The sequence below is a fragment of the Anser cygnoides genome, chromosome 1 (genome assembly GCF_040182565.1).
Source record: "Anser cygnoides isolate HZ-2024a breed goose chromosome 1, Taihu_goose_T2T_genome, whole genome shotgun sequence".
Taxonomy (NCBI): Eukaryota; Metazoa; Chordata; class Aves; order Anseriformes; family Anatidae; genus Anser; species Anser cygnoides.
The window spans coordinates 27,343,353-27,363,057 of NC_089873.1; the positions used below are offsets into that span (position 1 = coordinate 27,343,353).

The following is a 19,705-nucleotide window of genomic DNA, read 5'->3' on the forward strand; positions in this document are numbered from 1 at the left end:
ATGCAGCTAGGTTCCTACTTAGCCTTGCAATATCATTGGATACCTAACTTCTCTTGGTACTGATGAATATTCAGGCAGTGGCCTTTTCTGCATCTTTAGACTGCTGTGTCAAATTTAGGGCCTTGGATGATCCTGTAGCGATCTGAAGGAACCTAAAGGATTTTATTTCTCACGTGTCCAGGATAAACTACAGGTTGTGAATGAGAGATTTTGTTCCATCTGTCTTCCTGGGCTTTGGGTTTTGCCCCATTCTTTAAGTTTACTTGTGGAGTACCTGTAGTAAGGTATTGCCTTTGTTTTCCTGTTTGGTTCCCGCTGCAAATAGCAGACAGTAATTTTAGCTGTGTGCATTCTTAAACTGGGAAAGAGTGGGCTTTTTAAATTATTATTACATTTTCTGTTGACTTAGAGAAATGCTGTGTTCATGGCTTTTTGTTGGTTTTGTTTTTTTTTCCCCTCTTCTTACCTTGTCCAACCCCCTTCTTGGGGACAAGACTTAAACTTGAGCTGTGCAGTTTGTTTCCTCTTCCTTTCTTTGAACCTCTTCCAACATTCCCCCCAAACTGTAACTATTGCTAATAATTACAGGTAGATGTCTGATTATGCTGGCTTTCTCCAGACTCAGTTCCAGTAATTGTGTAAAAATTACAGGTGCTCTTACCCAAATAAAGCTGCACTGCTGGTAAAGTACTATAAATACTGCTTTGGACCTTATGCGATGGACAATTTTGACTCTTCAGCCTTGCTAGACAAGTCTCTTGGGAATAAATCCATCTTACACTGTGTCATGAAAGGGGGACTGAGTGATCCACATCTTGTCTGTGTTCACTGTCTGTTTCCTTGCAGCCTGTTAGGGTAATCGTAAGGGAGGCAGTGTCCACACAGACAAAAAGCCTTGGAGGTCAAGTAGGTTTCATAACTGCAAGTTTCTGCTTTTAAAGACATTTGCTGTCATTTCTGTGTTCTGCAGGCACAGGGGGAAAGGTGTATTTGGAAAATTATATTTCCTGTTCTAGGGATGGGAATTTCCATGTACCAGAGCACTGGATTTTACAGACCAGAGATGATAAGCAGTGAGGTATGAAATGAGGTATCAGTGGCATCAGATGAATGGTGTGTATGCTGAATAGCTTTAATGACTTAAAGTATTTCTTATCCTAATGCAAATAGTGTAGTTTCATGTCATACGGAGCTGAAGTCCCTGTAAGTGAGACTCAAAGGGTTCTCTGAAGGATTTTGAGTTCTACTAAACTGTGATACTGTGATACATATAAGAAGATGTCTTCCACTTAAGGATTTGGTTTTTTATTTTGAACTAAATATTCTTCCCAGATGAGCCTTCAGCTTTTCTGAAAACAGTCTTCACCTGAATGCAGAAATACAGGTTTGACTACATTATCTTCACTGTATTGAAGAGCCTCAGCTCAATTTTACAAGGCATGTATGGAACGAGTCGGGCTCTCAATGCTCCTAGCTAGTCTGTTGTCATCTGCATAGCACATGGCACGATCTCTTGACAAGAAGTTGTGTACATGTACTCATTGAAGGCAAACACAGCACTGGAAGTGTTGTCACTGGGGCTGCACGCGGAGCATCTTCTGGAGAGGAGGAGGAGGACAGCATTTATTGTTGCTGCGGGTTGCTACAAGTGAAGGTGCTGCTGTTAATCGAGAAGGTTATCGTGGAGAAACCCGATGGGTCAATTGCTGCCTGCACACCCGAGGAGGCTGGTAGCGGATAGGGCTGTGGCCTCTGCTCAGAAAAGCCTGAACTCCTGCTGGAGTTTGCTGTCCCTATTAACTGGTCCAAGATGCATGTCCCTTACTCTTCAGAAACTGAAGCTGGCTGCTGCCTGAAAAGAGGATTTTTTTTTCCTTTCACATCAATAATATGTTATTGAATAGATTTTGAATGCCTAGCTATTGCATTTGAGACCTCTTACGGTCAGTAGACTGAACTGAGGTTCCCACTGGGCAGGTAGTGCTGCTGTAGGACCAGTGCTGTGCTCCAGGCTTTGTTCCCATATCCCAAAGTCTTCTGGTGTGGGGGGTAGTTGCTTTGTTTCTGGTTTTGATTTGGGTTGGTTTTTGGGGTGTTGTTTCCTAAGTTAGATTGAGAAGCAGGTGAACGGCACCGCCTCAGGCGTTGATACAACTCTGCTTTTTGCATTTTCTTCCTCCAACGCTAGAGGCTTGTGGCTGGGTGCGTGACTGTCCTCTCAACTCCTCACCAGCTCTAGCCTGGCAGCCTGCCCTCGCACCCAGCACAAGCCCTAAGCTGTTTCTGAAGCAGCGGGCCCACACCACCTCTCTTTGCTTCCTTCCCCAGCTTTTTCACCTGGGCTGGCACCTGAAGGCAGCGGGGCAGAGCACCGTGCTCCCGGGGTTATTTAGTGACCTTACCCTAGGGCCTTTCCCTCCGCGTACAATGTGTGCTGTGGGGTTTGGAGCATCTGCGGGAGAAAAAGTTGCCTAATGGGCTTAGTTGCACCCAGCAGCCTGCAGCTTCCCCTGAAAGCTCTGAGGGGCCGGTGCTGGCATCACGATGGGCTTGGGGAGGGGGCAGCGCCGGTTCCCCCAGGGGCAGGGGTGGTGGCCCTGAGCTAGGGGGCCGTGGGGATCCCGGCACCAGGCCCCCGACCCCACTGCAGTGCCTGGGGCCGGCTGCTCGCTTGTAGGGTTAGCGGGAAGCAACTGGCTCATCGGGATTCCTGGCCCGAGCGGAGGTGTTCCCTCCTCCTCCTCTTCCCCCAAGTGTCTCTTGACATCATTTCATCCATCAGCGTTACAGGGAAAAAAAAAAACGCCACACAACCCGAACCCACCCAGTCCGCCGGCAGCCCGCAGCAGCCCCTCAGTTGTGCCGCGCCTGCCGGGGAGGCTCGGCGGGGAGCGGGGAGCGGGGCTCGGCCCAGGCCGCCGGGGACCCCCTGGCCCCCCGGGAGCCACCTCCAGCCCTCGGCGCCCCCTCCTTCCATGGGCTTTCCCCTCGGCCCGCCGCCTGCCCCGATGCTGACCGCCGCCGCCGCCTTCCCACCATGAACTTGCTCGCCGGGATCTGGGGGCCGCTCCCCCTGCTCCTGCTCTGGGCCACGCCGCGGGTCGCCTCCTCATGGTGGTAAGCCGGGGAGCCCCGACCCTCCGGGGGGGGAAAGGTCCCAGAGAGGGACGTGTCCCGCTGGGGGAGCCCTTCGGAAGACACCTAGGGCTCGGGCTCTACGCGCGGTACCTCGCTAAGCATGTCAGGGCTTAATAGAGAACATCTGGATACAGATGGTGATGTAATTTAATTTTGGTCAGGGCTTCTATTTTGTTTTTAAGCGCCGGTTTGGGCTGCTTTGACCCCCGGAGCTCGGGGGCCGCCCTGAGGGGACGTATAGGGGGGTGAGGGGGGTCCCTGCCCCAGCCCGGGGCCGCCGCTGCCCTGCCGCTTGCCTCCCGCAGGTACATGGGGGCCGTGGGCTCGTCGCGGGTGATGTGCGACAACGTGCCGGGGCTGGTGAGCCGGCAGCGGCAGCTGTGCCGCCGGCACCCCGAGGCCATGCTCTCCATCGGCCGCGGCGTGGCCGCCTGGACGGCCGAGTGCCAGCACCAGTTCCGCCGGCACCGCTGGGACTGCAGCGCCCTGGAGAGGGGGCAGCGCCTGCTCGGCCGCGTCCTGCTGCGCAGTGAGTGGGGTGAGGGGGCCGGGGGCGGGATGGCGGTGTGGGGCGGGACGGGGGGGTATGGGGCGCACCGGCCTCTCCCTCTGTCAGCACTTGAGGCACCCCGGGAGAGAAGCGAAGGGCGAGGTGAGGCGTGCTGTCATCGCACGGAATTCCTCCCTCAGAGGGCGGTGAGGCACTGGGGAAGACTGCCCAGAGAAGCTGTGGGTGGGTGCCCCGTCCCTGGAGGTGTTCAGAGCCAGGCTGGGTGGGGCTTTGGGCAACCTGGGCTGGTGGGAGGTGTCCCTGCCCGTGGCAGGGGGGTGGAACTGGGTGGTTCACCTTAAAGGTCCACCTTTAAGGTCCCTTCCAACCCAAACCATTCTGGGATCCTGTGACAAGAGTGCTATTTTGCTTAAAAACCACTGTCAAAGCATAAAGACCTTTGGTTCAGAAAGAGAATTTGGGTATTTTAGCAGTTGGCCGTGCAGTTCCCACATCTCCTTTTTTCAGCACATAATGCACCCCAAAAAGGGCTATAGAGAAACAGGGGCTCCAGAGCGCAGCTGCCCAGCCCCAGCTGGGGACCTCAGCACTCCAGTGGGTGCTGGAAGGGGCCGCTGGCATCCCAAGAGGATCCCAGCTCACTGGGGTGGCAGGTGACGACGCCTCCCGTAAGCCGGTCCCTGCTGCAGCGTTTCTCCTGGGAAGCGTGGAGCAGCATGCAGCCTCTCCAAGGGCTCCTGTGTTCCTGCCACAGGGACCCGAGCAGTGGGATTTCACCCGTGCAGCCCCGCTCAGTGCCAGCCTCCGCTGCTGCTGAACGGTGACTGCCCATAACCATCTTCGTGTTCCCTTAGCAATTATTCGTGAGTCACCGCCGACGTCACCCGCAGTTTTCAGCTGAAGTTTTGGATGAGGTTTTTGTCTGGTGGAGCACGGCCTGGTTCTGAGGAGGTTATGTCATAAACAAGTCAAAACGCAGTTTGCCCCAAACTGAAATTTTCACTTGCAGGCTTATAGGAGAGAATTTAGACACAAGGCTTCTGCGCTGTACGCTGAGCCTGATTAGGCAGTGATTGCAATGGGAAACATGGCCTGATATTGCTCTAATTTGAAATGAAATGTTTTTGATTAACTTAATAAACTCAAACATTTTTCTTCCAACGACATCAAGTGTTTCTTTTTAATTAACACGCTAAGAAGCTGTAATGTTTCTGAACATGTTTTCTCAGAAATGAAATCTTCCAAAGAGCGTGATTTGTAACAAGACTTCTGCGTGATTTTGAAGCCAGTGTAGGAAAAAGCAGGGTTTGCCCAGTGCTTTTGCAAATTTTTAGCTGTCGTTTGCTGAAGGTTTGCACAGCACACAGAACTCAAGGGGCCATTCATATTTGAAGCATCTAGATGCTGCTGGAATATAAAAGCTCAATAGTAAGTTATATAGTGTCATGCTGAAGTCATTGTATTTTCCCTAAAATGGAGTTACAGGTAACATCATTGACTGTTTGGGGTCCTACTTACTACAATGATATTATCTAAGGGTGGTGACTGCTCAGAACGGGTATCATGGGCCAGTGGCCCCAGCTACTGCACAATTTGTGTGCTAAAAAACCTTCCAACCTTCCTGAGGCTGAAAATGTCCCGTTACCATAGAGAGAGTTGTGTCAATACAGTACAGCTCTGTATTGTACATTATTACATCTTAAGATAGAGTTAAAAAATAAACCTAAGCAGTCATTGCATTGAAATAGGTACCCTGGAGTAGGCATAGGCTAGAAATATAGAAGGTCTTTGATAAAATAAATTTGTTAATAAAAATAAAATAAAATAACTTCGTTAACAGGAGGGAAAACTGCCTGAGCAGTTGGGGTGTGGAAGTCACATCTGCGAGGTCAAATCCTGCTTGGAGTATTACACAAGCAGTGCCATTGATTTCATGGAACTTGTTTGTATGAACTAAGGCCACCAGGCTTGGCTATAGACAGAAAAGTTAAATTTAACTTATCTTCAGGAAAAAGACCCCAAAGATTTCTCACTACTGTCTTTGAAGCATGCAAGATTATTCCAAGTGCCTCAGAAGAGGAAAAGCTAGTTTCAAAAGTCAGTTGCAGGATTTTGCAACGTACATGTCGTTTCAGTGTCCCTGTTTAATGACTTCTTAAACTGCTCTCTAAAATAGCACTTCATATATTTCTCTAAATCGACGAAACAGGATAGAAACACCAGCTGTCCTGTTCATGTATCTGTGCAAAACAACTGATCCGTGAAAGTAAATTAATCAATATCAGGAACAAACTTCTAATGTTTTCCAACTCCAACACTATATTGATGAGCTTTTACCAGGGAGGGGTCCAAGTTTAAGCCATGACTAATTCTGACTCCGGGGAACATGCATTTGTGCGATTTCAGCCCAGTTTTGCTTAGCAAAAAGTCCAGGATAGCTGACTTTTAACTGTTAGGATAGCTGCTCAGAGCAGCTACCTCAACGATTTGTAAAGCAGCCTTTTTGTTTCAGGCAGTCGGGAATCTGCTTTTGTCCACGCCATCTCCTCCGCTGGGGTAGTTTTTGCTATCACGAGGGCATGTAGCCAAGGAGAGCTGAAATCCTGCTCCTGTGATCCCAAGAAGAAAGGCTCTGCGAAGGACAGCAAGGGCCATTTCGACTGGGGCGGCTGCAGCGATAACATTGACTATGGTGTTAAATTCGCCAGAGCCTTCGTGGATGCCAAAGAGAGGAAAGGCAAAGACGCGAGAGCGCTGATGAACCTGCACAACAACAGGGCTGGAAGGAAGGTGGGTGTCCATCCCCCAGATGCCTGGAAATGCTCGCTGTGAGCTCTCACGGTGTTGGGGCAGGTACCTGCTGGCTCTCGCTGGCCAGTCTCAACAGTTAGGAAAGAGTACGGGATGAGTGGAAGACCAAGATGCCATTTCCATCCCCCTTGAAGGTTCAGTGTGACGGGGGGTTCCACATACAGAAAGAGCTGTTGCTCATCAGTGCCCCACACCAAGTCCATTCAATGATTCCTTGTGTAGGAAGATGAACAGAAGAACAAGTCTTCGTAGGGTCAGTGTGGGTGGAGGTTTTGTTTCGAGCCTAATCCTTACACCTAACCCTTATATATGGAGGAGTTTTACTTCTGATTAATAAAAAATAGAAGTTCCTAAGAGAGGCTGAAGATCACACTGAAGAGCAGGTGGGACTATTAAAGAGCAAATTCAAAATATCTTGGAGAAAATTTAAAAAAAAAAACAAAACACAAACATTACTGTCTATTCCTCTATGTGTATGGTAAACTGACACACAGAATGGGCAGAGATAAAATAGAATTACTTCACTTTTTAAGAAAACAGAAGTCTTAACACATGTAACTCCAAAAGGCTTCAGCCTCAACCTTCTCTCAACAAAAACCCTTCTCTAAACATTGTATGAAAATCCCATTATTTAATTTCAACAAAAAGAATCTTCACTGTTATTTATTGCAGGTGACTGGAGGGAGTCATATCATAGGGCGTATCGCCCACTGCTAGTGCAAGGGCTGAGGAAGACATGCACCGATATTTGGTGGTAGTGGTGATAAGTAATAAGAATAGTGCACATAGCTGGAATATGCTATTTCATTATTCAAAATGTGTTCAAAATTGACTTCATCCGCAACATCTGAAATAATACGGAAAGATATTTTATATTGCTACACCTAACACTTCTAACATGAAGAGCCTTCTTGTTTCTCATGTCTTGTTCTCCTTAATTTAATACATTCAGTAGGAAGTAAATTGTTCATATTCTGATCTTTTTGTATTAAAAAGTTCCCTTAATATACTATAAAAATATATTAACTATCCTGTATTAGAAAAAAAAATCCAATTGTCATGACTTTTACTGAAAGCAGATGATTTTTCTCCAACAGCATCTTTGTTGCGCCTGTTTATTACCAGCAGGTACAACTAATATATAACACAGTCAGATGAGGCTATTCAGATCAGTGGCATGGTTGTAATATACAGCTGGGGGGGAACCAAGCTAATATAGCTGCTGGTATGTTACTGCCCAAAAGAGACTGCAGTCTACAGCACAAGCAAAGGCTTTATGGGGGTGAATTAGTTCCATGCCATAAAGTTCTTTATATGACAATCAAATATATTAGTAAATTTAAATATATATATATGCAAAATAGTAAGACAGTATTGGTAAGCAGGTAGTTTTTTTGATTTATTAAAAATAATCAACGCATTCTCATATGCTTTAGGGCCTGCTTTACAGGAAGTGGTGCTGGTCTGCACCCACGGTTCAGTAGTGTAGGCTGAGTTTTGCAGGCACCTCGCTACCCCAGCCCATCCACAAGCCTGGCATCCAGGTGTGCATGAGGCCAGCTGCGCCCTCCTCCTTTTCACACCACCGAAAAGGGAGTCCCGTGTTGATAGGTTCATCTTGAATCTAGACTCTTTGGATTTTACTAATTCAAAAATACACTGAATAAGTATTTATAGTAATCTCATAGGAATCGTGCAAAGTAATATGCTGTGTATTAGCACAGGGACACCACTTGCAAAATAAGTGCTGCATCCTGATGTGCTTCAGGTATTCAAGGCCTCAGTCCAACAAGTTATTTTAAGTGTACCTGTAGTTTCTCAGATAGTTAAAACCAAGCATCTGCCTAAATCCCTTTCTGAGCAGAATCCCAGTCCTAATTTTCCTTTGAAGTAGTCACAAAAAACGCTTACAGGTTGGAAAGAAAAAGAAACATACTTTGGCTACATAACACATTCTTACTTCATTACTAAGTGCTTGAATGGGAACCACTGCCCTGCTGTGCATCAGTGTCACTTCTGGTCACGCACCTTTTCTCTCTGTTATCTTCTTCCCGTGATGCTGTTCCCCTTATGCAAACTCTAAAATGTTCGTATTTCATGAACCCTTAAGGCATAATATGTATAGATCAAATATCCGTGTCTTCAGAATTAGGAATGAAATATTTATTGTATACGAACTCATCTGTTGTTCCCTAACATCATATAGATAGTTTAAATGTTTGAGATGAAGCTGAAATGGCTTTCATGCTATCCAGACATTAAATTAATGATGAAGGTGATCTCTCCACTGCAAACTAACGAAGGTCGTACTCTAAAATGTTTGTTAAAATGTTTATAAGCATTTTACAAATACCCTATTTTTTGTGTGTAGATCAAATGCCTAGCCTAGATATGGTGTTTTGTAGAGGCTCTGCAAAAACACTTTAATATGAAACACGATTTTCTAGGCAATAATTAAAACACCATCTATATCTGCATAGGCATTTAGACACCATGCCTAAGAGCTGTTTGATTAGTCGGACTGTTTAGTCAACTTTTTCATGGTAAATTTAGACCTGATTGCAATACAATTTCCATTAACATTTCAGCACTGGAAATCTCACGGTATTCTCTGAATTTTTCTTCCATACAACATAAGTGTTCATGTCAAAGAGCAACTCCATGAAGCTTGAGATAGGGACGCTCAGTATGGCGGTGCTTCAGCTTGAGCAATGGTGCAATGGGTTACCTTCACCTATCGAGGGGCTGAGCAATTCTATCCGTTACCCAAATTATTTCCTTCTGTCCGAGCTGTGATCTGTCATTACATTGTGCTATAGGTCTTTGGGGGTGACTGGCGGGGGGGGAGGTAAGGACACCCTCGGAGGATTGGTAGTATGGTTGAGAAAAGCAAGCAGAGCAGACCCACCATGCGAGGCTGACTTGATGCTACCAGTGGGTGTCACTACAGACCGTGGTTTCAAGACCCATTGCAAGCCTGGCATTACAGGATCAATGGAAAAGGATTGAGAAGCTTGAATGACAGTTTGTTTTACCTGTGTATATTTTACTGCGTTTCTAAACAGGCCGTGAAGCGGTTTTTGAAACAGGAGTGCAAATGTCACGGTGTGAGTGGATCATGCACTCTAAGGACCTGTTGGCTGGCCATGGCAGACTTTAGGAAAACAGGAGATTATCTGTGGAAGAAATACAATGGAGCGATTCAGGTGGTCATGAATCAAGATGGCACGGGTTTCACTGTGGCTAATAAGAGATTTAAGAAGCCAACTAAGAATGACCTGGTATACTTTGAAAGCTCTCCAGACTACTGTATCAGGGACAGGGATGTAGGTAAGCCTCTATCATTACACATGAATGGTTTTATTTCAGACATTTGTACTTTGCAGGTCAAAAAATATCATTATTAATGAGTGTATATATATAAATCCATGCATATAACCAGCAGGAAACAGGAAGGAAGATGTTCTGGAAGGATGGCTCTGCACAAGAATGATAGCTCCTCAGTGTCTCTAGATGTACGATAGCCAGTTCTAATACAATTCAGCAGTTTCTTCCAGATACTATGGAACCATGGAGACTCTGCAAGGCAAAGGTTGCTTTTGGGACAAGTTTGAGCTATGCTCTGGAAGCTGGTCTGTGCCATAATGCAGCCGCGTGTACAGTTGTATCCCATAGCTCAGTGCAGGGCTGCCAGGTGTAACTGCAGCAGAACCGAGTCCTGTGTTGTCCCCATGGAACCACCTCAGTTACGCTGCGTCTCTTCCGTATTGTAAAGTCCCAAGAGACAGGTGTCCTTTATCTGCACATTCCTCACAGCTCGTTGTGGACAGTCTCTAGCAGCAGACGCCCCTCTCCCCACAGGCATGAGATCTGGCAGCTCTGCTCTGGCACCAGTCAGCGCACCGTAGCGCGGTGCAAGGTGGCTGGAGGAAGTGCAGGTGACTGCAGGAGTGCACGTCAGTGGGGCAAAGCACCCTGCATCCAAAGACACAGTGCTTACTCCTCTCTGTAAGTCAGCCTTTGCTCGGTCCGTGACTACTATCATGTTTTCTGCAGAGTCGTGCCAGCCCCAGTGGGAAGAGATGAAGTTTCAGGGCTGCTGTTAACACTGAATGTTTCTGCTTTCAGAGGTTTCAGTAGAGGCTTTCAGTAGAGGCACCCTTAACAAAGTTCCAGGGTTCAAGGCATTGCCAAGCAACGCTAAGCATGCTAACAGCTCTTGAGCAGCATGTAGCATTTCCTGATGTGGCAATTAAGAATTAAAAAACAACTAAAGAAAAAAGAACAACTAAAAAAAAAAAACAAAAAACAAATTTGGAAAAGAGAGAGAGACTGAGTAATGTATGAAAGATGCTGTGGAACTAATTAATAGGTTGTATAACGTACCAGAGTGCACCCGGTATGACACATCCATAAGTATCTGGATAGCAACGCAGCTTAGCTCTTTTTGGCACCACTGTGTATTTACAATCCAAGTTTACTTGGAACAGGCATTGCAAAACAACTGTACTTAAATAAGAACAATATGTGAAATCCTGGTCATGTACTATTGACTTCAGTGAACCCAGAATTTCATCCAGTACACTTACATCGTGTAGTGTTCCTGGTTAGTTAAGTAGTCAAGGTAATTCTAAATGTTATTTATGGCTTTTGCAGGTGGTACTTATTACCTGCACAAGAGCATATTGTTCCTTGAGTAGTGACCGATACCATAAAATCTAATACTTTAATCCAGGTGAATAAATGGGCATATTGTGGCATTGTGCAGAGACTGGGATTTATTCAAAACTTGATTTCTTTGCAGACCAGGTTTTATTCAAAACTCATTTCTTGAAGCTGCTTTTCTCACTGTAAGATCTGTGATATTTTTCCCCTTAAAAGGAGAGTCAGTGCACGAGCCACTTCTATGTCAAAAAGCCATTTAATCATCTCTGCAGTAAGCCTAGCCTAACATGTCAGGCTTGTTATCGTGGAGGAGACTGGGCGTTTGTCACCGCAGTGTGCTCTGCTCGCTTGCCTGGTGCTGTCAAGCCCACCCGGAGATCGCAGCCTGACATATGCTTTTGCTCATCCCCAGATAACACTTCAGATGAGGCGTTTCTTTGCCGCTCAGAATCCTGAGAATGTGGTTGTTTTGAAGAGCACATTTTTGGAAAGCTGTAGTAAACCTTCAATGGGAAAGGGAACAATTCTGCGGGATTGCCTGCTACTCTCATGGAGCAAAGAAAGAATCAGATAAACACAAGCTGATCTGAGTTCAACAGAGATAACATCAGCAGCTGAGCAGCATTTTTTCTTGATTAGTTTTATTTTGCCCTGTTGAGCACTCCAGAGCATTGGCCCTGTTAGATGATTGGAGGTTAAATTAAATGAGATTATAGAAGTTTGAGTTTGGAAATATGCGGACAGCATCTCAGTGTCAGCTAAATGTAATACCACTGTACTTTATTATGCCCTTGAATATAGCTCTGCCTTTCATTCTCCAGGGAATTCAAGCAATTTAGTGCTTCAGAAAAACCGTGAATCTGGAGTTTGATTAGTATCAGGGCTGAACGAAGGATTCCCAGAGCACATTTTATGAAGCATTGCAGCTTGACCAGGAGACAGCTTCACAAACTGTGAAATGACAAAGCCAGTATCCTCTGTGGCTTGGGTGTGTTAATACACATAAACCAGTAAATTAAAGGTACTCAGGAGTTGTATCACCAGCGATCTATCCAAAAAAACCCCACATCTCGCCTCCTCCTGTTGGAGCTTGTAGCTTTGGCTTTTCTCTCTGGTGGCAGGCAGCCATTGGAGGGTGCTGTCACTGGATACACCCCAGTAGTCTGTCCGGGAGGGGCAGTTGGACGTACGTACATGAATCACCCCTGCAAAGTGAAAACTGCAGTATTATTATTTTTTTCCTAGAAGGAAAAGAGGAGTCATTGCTTTTGGGAGAGAGATAATTTGTGGAAACCACTAATAGCAACTCGCTTAATAGCAAGAGCGCGTAATAAGCCAACCACTTCTATCTAGCATTAAGATTTCATGACTTTTAGAAAAGGACCAAAGGATGGTTTCACAGGTGTTCAGAAGTCACTGGATTCTGCTCAGGTGGAAGCAAAAATCTTTTTTTTTCTACGTTTTTATACTCATAGTTCAATAGAAACAGAAGTTGGACATCCAAGAGGGCTTTTGAAAACCTTGTTGTGAACTTACAAATTTTGACACGCTTTGCATGGTGTTCCCTTATATTAACATGAATTGCCAACTGCTAAAATCAATAAAAGCATACCCAGGACTATACACAGAGAGACTGCTTAGAGATGATAATGCTGCAAAAGGAAATAACGTGAAGGTTTCACTGGTGGCATCCCAGGTGTAGCATGTACTAGTATATCCCTAATGTGCAACTTCACCTCAGAAATGCCCTAAACAAAAGCCTCCTTTGTCTGCTTGTAAGCTTCTGGTAGAAACAGGTTAATTTTTAAAATGTTGCCACTTTACCATCCATGCAGGCTAGGTTGATTGAAAACTGTAGCAAGTTTATCACATTTTGAATATACTAGTGCAAAAGCGGAGAATGCTTTGGGAATAAGCGCATGAGCAGCCATATCACGGACATCACCAGTTAACTGGTAGGTCCTCTATTATGGGCTGTTGTTTGTAGAGTCTGTTAAAGCAGAGTAATGTGTTCTTAAAAAAAAAAAAAAGTCCATCAGGTTTATTAAGAATTAATTTGTGCAGAGCAACCAAAAAGCTTGGGCAGTGTTTGGGTGAAACCTCCTTCTACAGGGAGACTCCCACTTAACTTACCCCAGGGTTTAGTGCAGGCTGAGCTTGGTTATGTGCTTGGGGTAGCTGGGATGAAGTTGAGAGAGCACTTCTCCAAGGTGGATGAGATAGCAGGATCACCTTGCTGAGCAAGGGTTGACTTCTTGCAATTGTTGTGGTAGCAGCAAGGCTTTGGCCCCCTGAAGATGGTGGTGGAGCGAAGAGATGGGTCCTGCCCATGTGCAGATGTTCTCAGGACCTGCTGAAAACCCTTCTGAGACGTACCCCAAGCTATTCTGAGTTACCCACAGGTTTCTCCCAACACTCATTTGGTCCCAGTTTGGGTGCCATCAAAGCCAGCATCGCTGCCTCTGTCTGCACATGGGCTGGGGGTGGCACACCTGGCTCAGGAACGTGTGGTACCAGTCTCCCGAGTCCCCGACAAGTGGGCATGTGGCTGTGGCTGGGGACTCCTTCACAGGGTTATTTTTTATCCCTTACCGCCCCATCTAAGCCATGTGCTACATTTCTGAGATGAATAAGGAAGGCCAAATCTGGAGTGAAAGAAAAATGTGAAATTAAATTACAGCCTGCAAAGTATTGGTGTTGGGTGAGACGTGTTAGCACTCGAAGTATGCAGCCTGTGGAGAGAAACCCATGTTGATCTCTGTCAGAAACTTTTCGCTAAGTTGTTCCCTGTGTGAATACTTGGCCTACATCTCCCAGCGTTTGCACCGGCAACGCGTTGGGCGAAGTCCCGGCCCTCAGTCAGGGCAGGCGCTCGTCCCTGAGGGGCCTGGGGGCTGCCCTCAGGAACAGGCCACACCAGCGCCCGAGGATCCTCTTGGAGCTGGAGGACTGTGGCAGCTATTAATGGCTATGGGAATTGGAGTCAGACACATATTTACTGTCAACTGAATCTGGATAAGCTCTTCTTTTATCGATATGTTTCTGTTTCTTCGTTGCTGGCCTGCAAAACCCCGGGTCTTCCAGACAAGGCTGCTTCCCGAGGGTGCTGCCTGTCCCCTCAGACCCGCCTGTACTTGTCTGGTGTGTGTAGGGCCCTCGTATTTCTTGATTTAAAAAGTACCTTCAGAGTCGCTTTTCTGTCAATACTTGCTTTTATTTATTTATTTATTTGTTTTCCAAAATGCAAGTGTGGAAACTTGGTTATTGTTATCACGGTTTTAATTTTTTTTTATTATTATTATTTAATGTGCATGTTGAGTAATGAACTTTATTGCTTGAAGCCAGATTTTTAATCAATAGAAACAGAAGGGAAAATCTCATGTTATAGAGAAATAAAGTCATTGTAGTGCTTTAGGAATGGAGAGAAAGTAATTTTCAACTTTCCATACGTTTGCTCAAGAAAATAACTGTGCAAACCAAGAAGAAAGAAAGGGTTTGATGTACAGGCCATAAAGTTGGCAGTATTCAAACCTGTGGATATCTTGGCAGGTACGATGTTGTGTGTTGGCATGGCAATTCTGAAACTTGAACTAAAAACAAAGAGGTTGCACGAAAACTCTCTGCGAGTTAGAACACAGTCCTGCCTCTTACGTGATGAGGAGGTGCGCTGCAGGTAGCAGGGCAGGAACAGAAAATCCTGCCCTTTTGCTCAGTTTCTGCTGGTGGCCTCGGTGCTGGAGCACCTCCAAGGAGTGCCGTGATGTGTGTGGCTGCTCTGTCAGCTATTGCTCATCCTCTGTCTCATGAAAGGGAATGGGTTTTGTGTGTGCATGTGTCGTAGCTGAATTTGTTTCGGCAAGAGCTTTACGTTGAGGCGAGCTGAGTGTGTGTTGAATGTTGACAAAGAGTTGGAGGTGTCTGTCAGTCCCCAGTGGTGGAGTGCCAGCATGGGCTGCTCCATGTCCTGCTTTCCCTGGTGGGGGCAGGCGACCAGGGACTCTCCTCAGGCTCCAGCAGAGCCACAGCGATGCTGAAGGGGCTCTTTGAACTTCTCAAAAGCATTGGCTTTGCTCAGGAGCTAAGCCTTGCTATGAACCTTACTCTTTCACCAGGTTCTGTGGATGATGTGGTCTCCTCCCCTAGTGGCACAGTACTGCTGGTTGTGTGTGGTGGGTGACATCAGATGATACTGGCTTTTGACTGTCTGCTAAGGGATGAAATCATTTTCTTTTTGAAGTCAGTGGCAAAACTCCCATAGAAATCGGTGGGAGTTTCCCATTCAGGTTCTCTTGGCTGCTGTCTGATTTCCTCAAACATCTGGAAATCAGAACTTTGGGGCTGGGAAATAACCTGTGCCTCAGCTGAGGAATGCTGCTGCACCTTCCCGGGAAAGCTCCCGCACCTCATCACAGCAGTTCTCGATGAATCCCCTTGACCTTATCGCAGAGGTTGGCGTGAGGTCTTCCTCCCATAGCAGTTTGAAATCTAACCCGAATCACGGTTATTACAGATTATTGTCCTTGACATACCACAACACACAGCCAAGGCACCCCAGGACTTTGTTACTGGGCCACATCAGCATGGTAAACCCCCAGGACAAGCCCCTATAAACGTGGTTATTCAGCTGAAGGCATTTTGCACAGCCTGGGATGCGATAGTTGTGTCTGTGGGCTGCACGAGCACAGCACCACGCAGCTCTTCCTGCTCTTTGTGCTGCCTCATGGATCAAGGCGAGCACGGTAGCCTGCAAGGAGGGTCTGGTTTGTTTCTGCCACAGGCTTCCGATGTGACCACGGGCAAGTCACGCAGCTCTGCATCCTCCCAGGTCCTTCACTGGTTTCTACACCGATGTCAGGTGTTCCCTCAAACAGAAAAGACTTCAGCCTGCCCCCGAGCTCCCCTCCTGCCCCGGTGCTGGGCAGAGCTGGGCAAACTGGGGACAGGGCTGAGATGGGGACAGCAGAGCCTAGCCAGGCAGAGCAGCCTGGGCTGGGGACCAGAGCATGTCTGCAGCCACACTGCACATTCCGTGTGCCCTCTCCTCCTGCTCCGTGCTGGCTGGCCAGCGAGGGAGCCAGGCATGTGGCCCTCCATTCGGGCCACCTCCTTCCTGAGGTGGCACCTTCAGCTCGTGTATTGGCCACAGCAGCAAGCTTGAGCGGGGGCTTGTACCAGGTGGGCTCCAGAGGGCCCTGCCAACCTCGGCCTTTCTGTGATGCTGTCATTTGAAATCAAAGCTTTCCAGGTGTATGCTTCTGTTTGTGGCCCAATGAATATCTAAATATTTAAGTAAAATGGATTATAGGCTATGGGAGAGAAGGCTGAGCTGCCGTTGGGGGACTGAAGCTCTCCTCTAGGACTTCAGTTGAAGCGTGTCCTGATTCAATGTAAAAAGAGCAAAATCTCCCACACCGTGCTAGTCATGCACCCGTCATGAAAGACGGCGGTCTGAGAAGGTGGCTGCACTCCAGTGCCTGAGACCACTCAGCGCCTGTGTGGCCCTGGGTCCAGGGCCAAAAAATGGGATGTGTCCTTGGTGCTGGGGACAGTGGGGACAGGGGAAACTGTCGGACAGCGCATGCTGGTACGTGCTGAAGTGCTTCAGTACAGCAGCGGTGGCACATGCAGCCATGAGGTGCAACCATGAGTGCACCATAGGGAGGGAAAAAAGAGTTAATGCAGCTTGGATTTTCAGTAATTACAAATTACATCTCAGGTTTTTATTAATTAGGAATGATTTGCTATCCTACTTCATGCAAATTTGAATTAATATCTGCATGCATTTTATTCTCTTAGAAGGTTAATTTTTTCATGTACACCTATGAAATAACTGTACCACTGGATGATAATAAAACCACACAGATACACTTTGTAAAATTTTCCCAATCAATTCAGTGACTGCAGTCATTATTTAGGAGATTCCATTTTGGCCAAGAACGGAAGAATATAGCTATTGTTTGGTCTAAAGAAAATGCCAGCACGATGTTTATCTTATGGCTCTGCCTGAAATTAGGCTAAGCAATGAGTTTCTATGAAGTTTTCAGGTGGATAAGAATAATCTGTCGAACCCTCTCAAACTAAAGTGAACCCTGAGATACGTTTGTGTTAGATGTGTGGCACAGTAGCAGTTTGGGTAGGAGATGCCTTCAAGGGGTGAATCCAGCCACTTTGTGCCTCCTGGGGATGGGCAGAGCTGTTCAAGTTGCTCTAGAGAGCTGCAGAGAGGCGCGGGATGTCTCCCTGCCCTCCTTCTGTCCATAGCAGGCTGTAAATCAATTTCATGCGTTCTGTATCAGGAAGGAGCAGAAACCTTTGTACTTGTTCAGCGGGGATGTGTGGTAGCACAGATCATCAGCAACTCCCTGGGCTGGTGTGCACTGGGTATGTAAACTAAGGTCCAGTGCCCCAGCACCCAAAAAGCCCACTGTGGTGTTGGGTTTGGCAGAGACTCCAACCTTCAGCAGCAGGGGCACTGCCCCGCGCGTCCCTTGCAGCCCTGGATGTAGTGGTTTGGGGTCTGGCAGCCCTCCCACAGCTCCTCTGTGGAGCATCGTGATGTTGCAGGAACAGATACCTCACAAACGATGTCTCTTTTTCCTGTTTTTGTATGCTCTCTGTCCTCCCTTAAAACCCACCCCCTGCTCTTTTGAGTGACCTCCGCTGCCTTCCCCTTGCAGGGTCCCCAGGGACGGCCGGCCGGGTTTGCAACCAGACGTCCCGCGGCATGGACAGCTGCGAGGTGATGTGCTGCGGCCGAGGCTACGACACCTCGCGCGTCAGCAGGATGACGAAATGCGAGTGCAAGTTCCACTGGTGCTGTGCCGTGCGCTGCCAGGACTGCCTGGAGGTGGTGGATGTCCACACCTGCAAGGCGCCCAAGAGCGCCGGCTGGACGTCCCGGACATGACGTTTGGGTACTGCCGCCCTGCCTGGTCCACGCAGGGAATGCTTCCGAGGCCTCTGCTGGATTTACGCCGGTTTTGCCTTCGCCTTTCGTTACACAGAAGCTGCTCAATGACTCTTACAAACTCTGCAGTGTTCACATCTCCACATAACCGCATTGTTGCACGGTTTGTGTTAACAACCGCTGCCGCGCTGGAAGGAGCTGCTTCTGTTGGGGCTGTCCCAGCCAACACACAACTCTGAGCTCCTTGCGGCAAGTCCTTCCTGCCACCGGGCACGCGGCGAGACGTCAGGATGAGCCATTTCGTACTGGATGCCACCAAATGTGGGGGTTGCTACGGCCTCCTGCCGAGGGCCTGGTGCTGCTCACAGCCATGCCCTGGGCGCTCGGCCTACTGGGCTGAGGCCTGGGCCCTGAGCAGGGACTCCTCCCTGGAAAACTTTGTGGCCAGGATGATTTTGGGGCTTTACCAGAGGTGAATTTGCCCACCCATCTGCTGTGGGGTGGTGTGTGTGCTGTGGTGGCCCTTACAGCGCTGGGCTGTGAGGTGTGTTGGGCAGAGACTGGCCCGTAGGGGAAAGCAAAGAGCAGCAGGAAGCGTTCAACTGCAAGAGTCTCATCTGCTATTAAGGAGCCAAAGCTAATGTCTTAGGTATATATTTGTGAAAATTTGCCTTAAGGACTTATAAAAGGTTATTAATACTAACCACTGATTTTTTTTTTTTTTTTTTTTATCAGAAGAATCGAAGAAAAGTAATTCCAGCCCAATGACAGCTGGAGACAGGACACTAAACTACCTAAGGATAAGATTTCCTATTTTTCATTTACTGAATTTTACTGAAACATTTGCAGAATTCTGATGGAGAAAGCAATACCGTGTCTTAATAACAATTGGGTTTCATTCTAAAGAATCTATCAACTCTTATGTTCTTTTAAATTTAATAAACCTAATATAAATGTGCTCAGAGTTATACTTTCAGTTCCAATGGGGACTTCCAAATGAGCTTTTCTCGGAATGCATGCTGCACAAACTTGCAGCTGGTTAAGAGTGCATTGGCCTTTGATGGAGGCAGTTGCAGGCTGTGCCAGGTCTGTGTTCTGGGCTCGGATCAGCACAAAACAACAAAGTGCTGGAAATGTGCGTAGGCTCATGAGGCCCTGAAGTTGTGGCCTCATGAAGGAGAGATGCTGGGGAGCTGTGTCAGACAGGGAACAGCCAGCTTGCTGAGGAGCAGAGAGCAGAAATGGGGCCAGTGCCACTAAGTCTGATAAGGCAGCCCTGGAAGGCTATGGAAAAGCACCCATGAAGTGCAGAGACAGGCACGGTACTGAAAAAATAACTTACGAAAAGAAGGTTGAACAGGTGACAGAAAATATTTCCATGTGAAAATGGAAAAGACTGGAGGAACCTTAGTGTGTACAAACAGTGCGTGAAAAAATAATAGACAAGAAGCATACCGTGGCAATAAAGCAAGGCGAGTAGTCAGGTTAATGTGCTTTTTTTTTTTGCTTTGTTTTGTTTTTTAAAGAATATTAAAAAATAGTGTGTTTATTTTTATTTTTTATTTTCAAAGGTCTTGAGAGAACAGTCATTTAAATCTGAAATTCTTTTTGAAAAGCTTTAATCATTAAAATGGGCAAGGCAACTCCAGAAAGCACAGCTGGCATTGAAAGAT

At 47.0% G+C, this 19,705-nt stretch overlaps 1 protein-coding gene across 2 annotated transcripts; it reads left to right on the plus strand.

The window, feature by feature from the left end:
* Nucleotides 1-2,801: 2,801 nt before the first annotated feature.
* On the plus strand, nucleotides 2,802-18,990 carry WNT2 (Wnt family member 2). 2 transcript variants are annotated; one of them, XM_048051003.2, is made up of 5 exons: nucleotides 2,802-3,117; nucleotides 3,444-3,667; nucleotides 6,162-6,439; nucleotides 9,526-9,790; nucleotides 17,803-18,990. In XM_048051003.2, exons 1-5 carry the CDS (start codon nucleotides 3,038-3,040, stop codon nucleotides 18,030-18,032), a joined length of 1,077 nt encoding a protein of 358 aa, XP_047906960.1. In that variant the 5' UTR covers nucleotides 2,802-3,037; the 3' UTR covers nucleotides 18,033-18,990. The 2 variants fall into 2 exon arrangements, with proteins under 2 accessions (XP_047906960.1, XP_047906959.1); XM_048051002.2 differs by having other exon boundaries at nucleotides 2,981-3,117; nucleotides 6,166-6,439.
* Nucleotides 18,991-19,705: the final 715 nt, after the last annotated feature.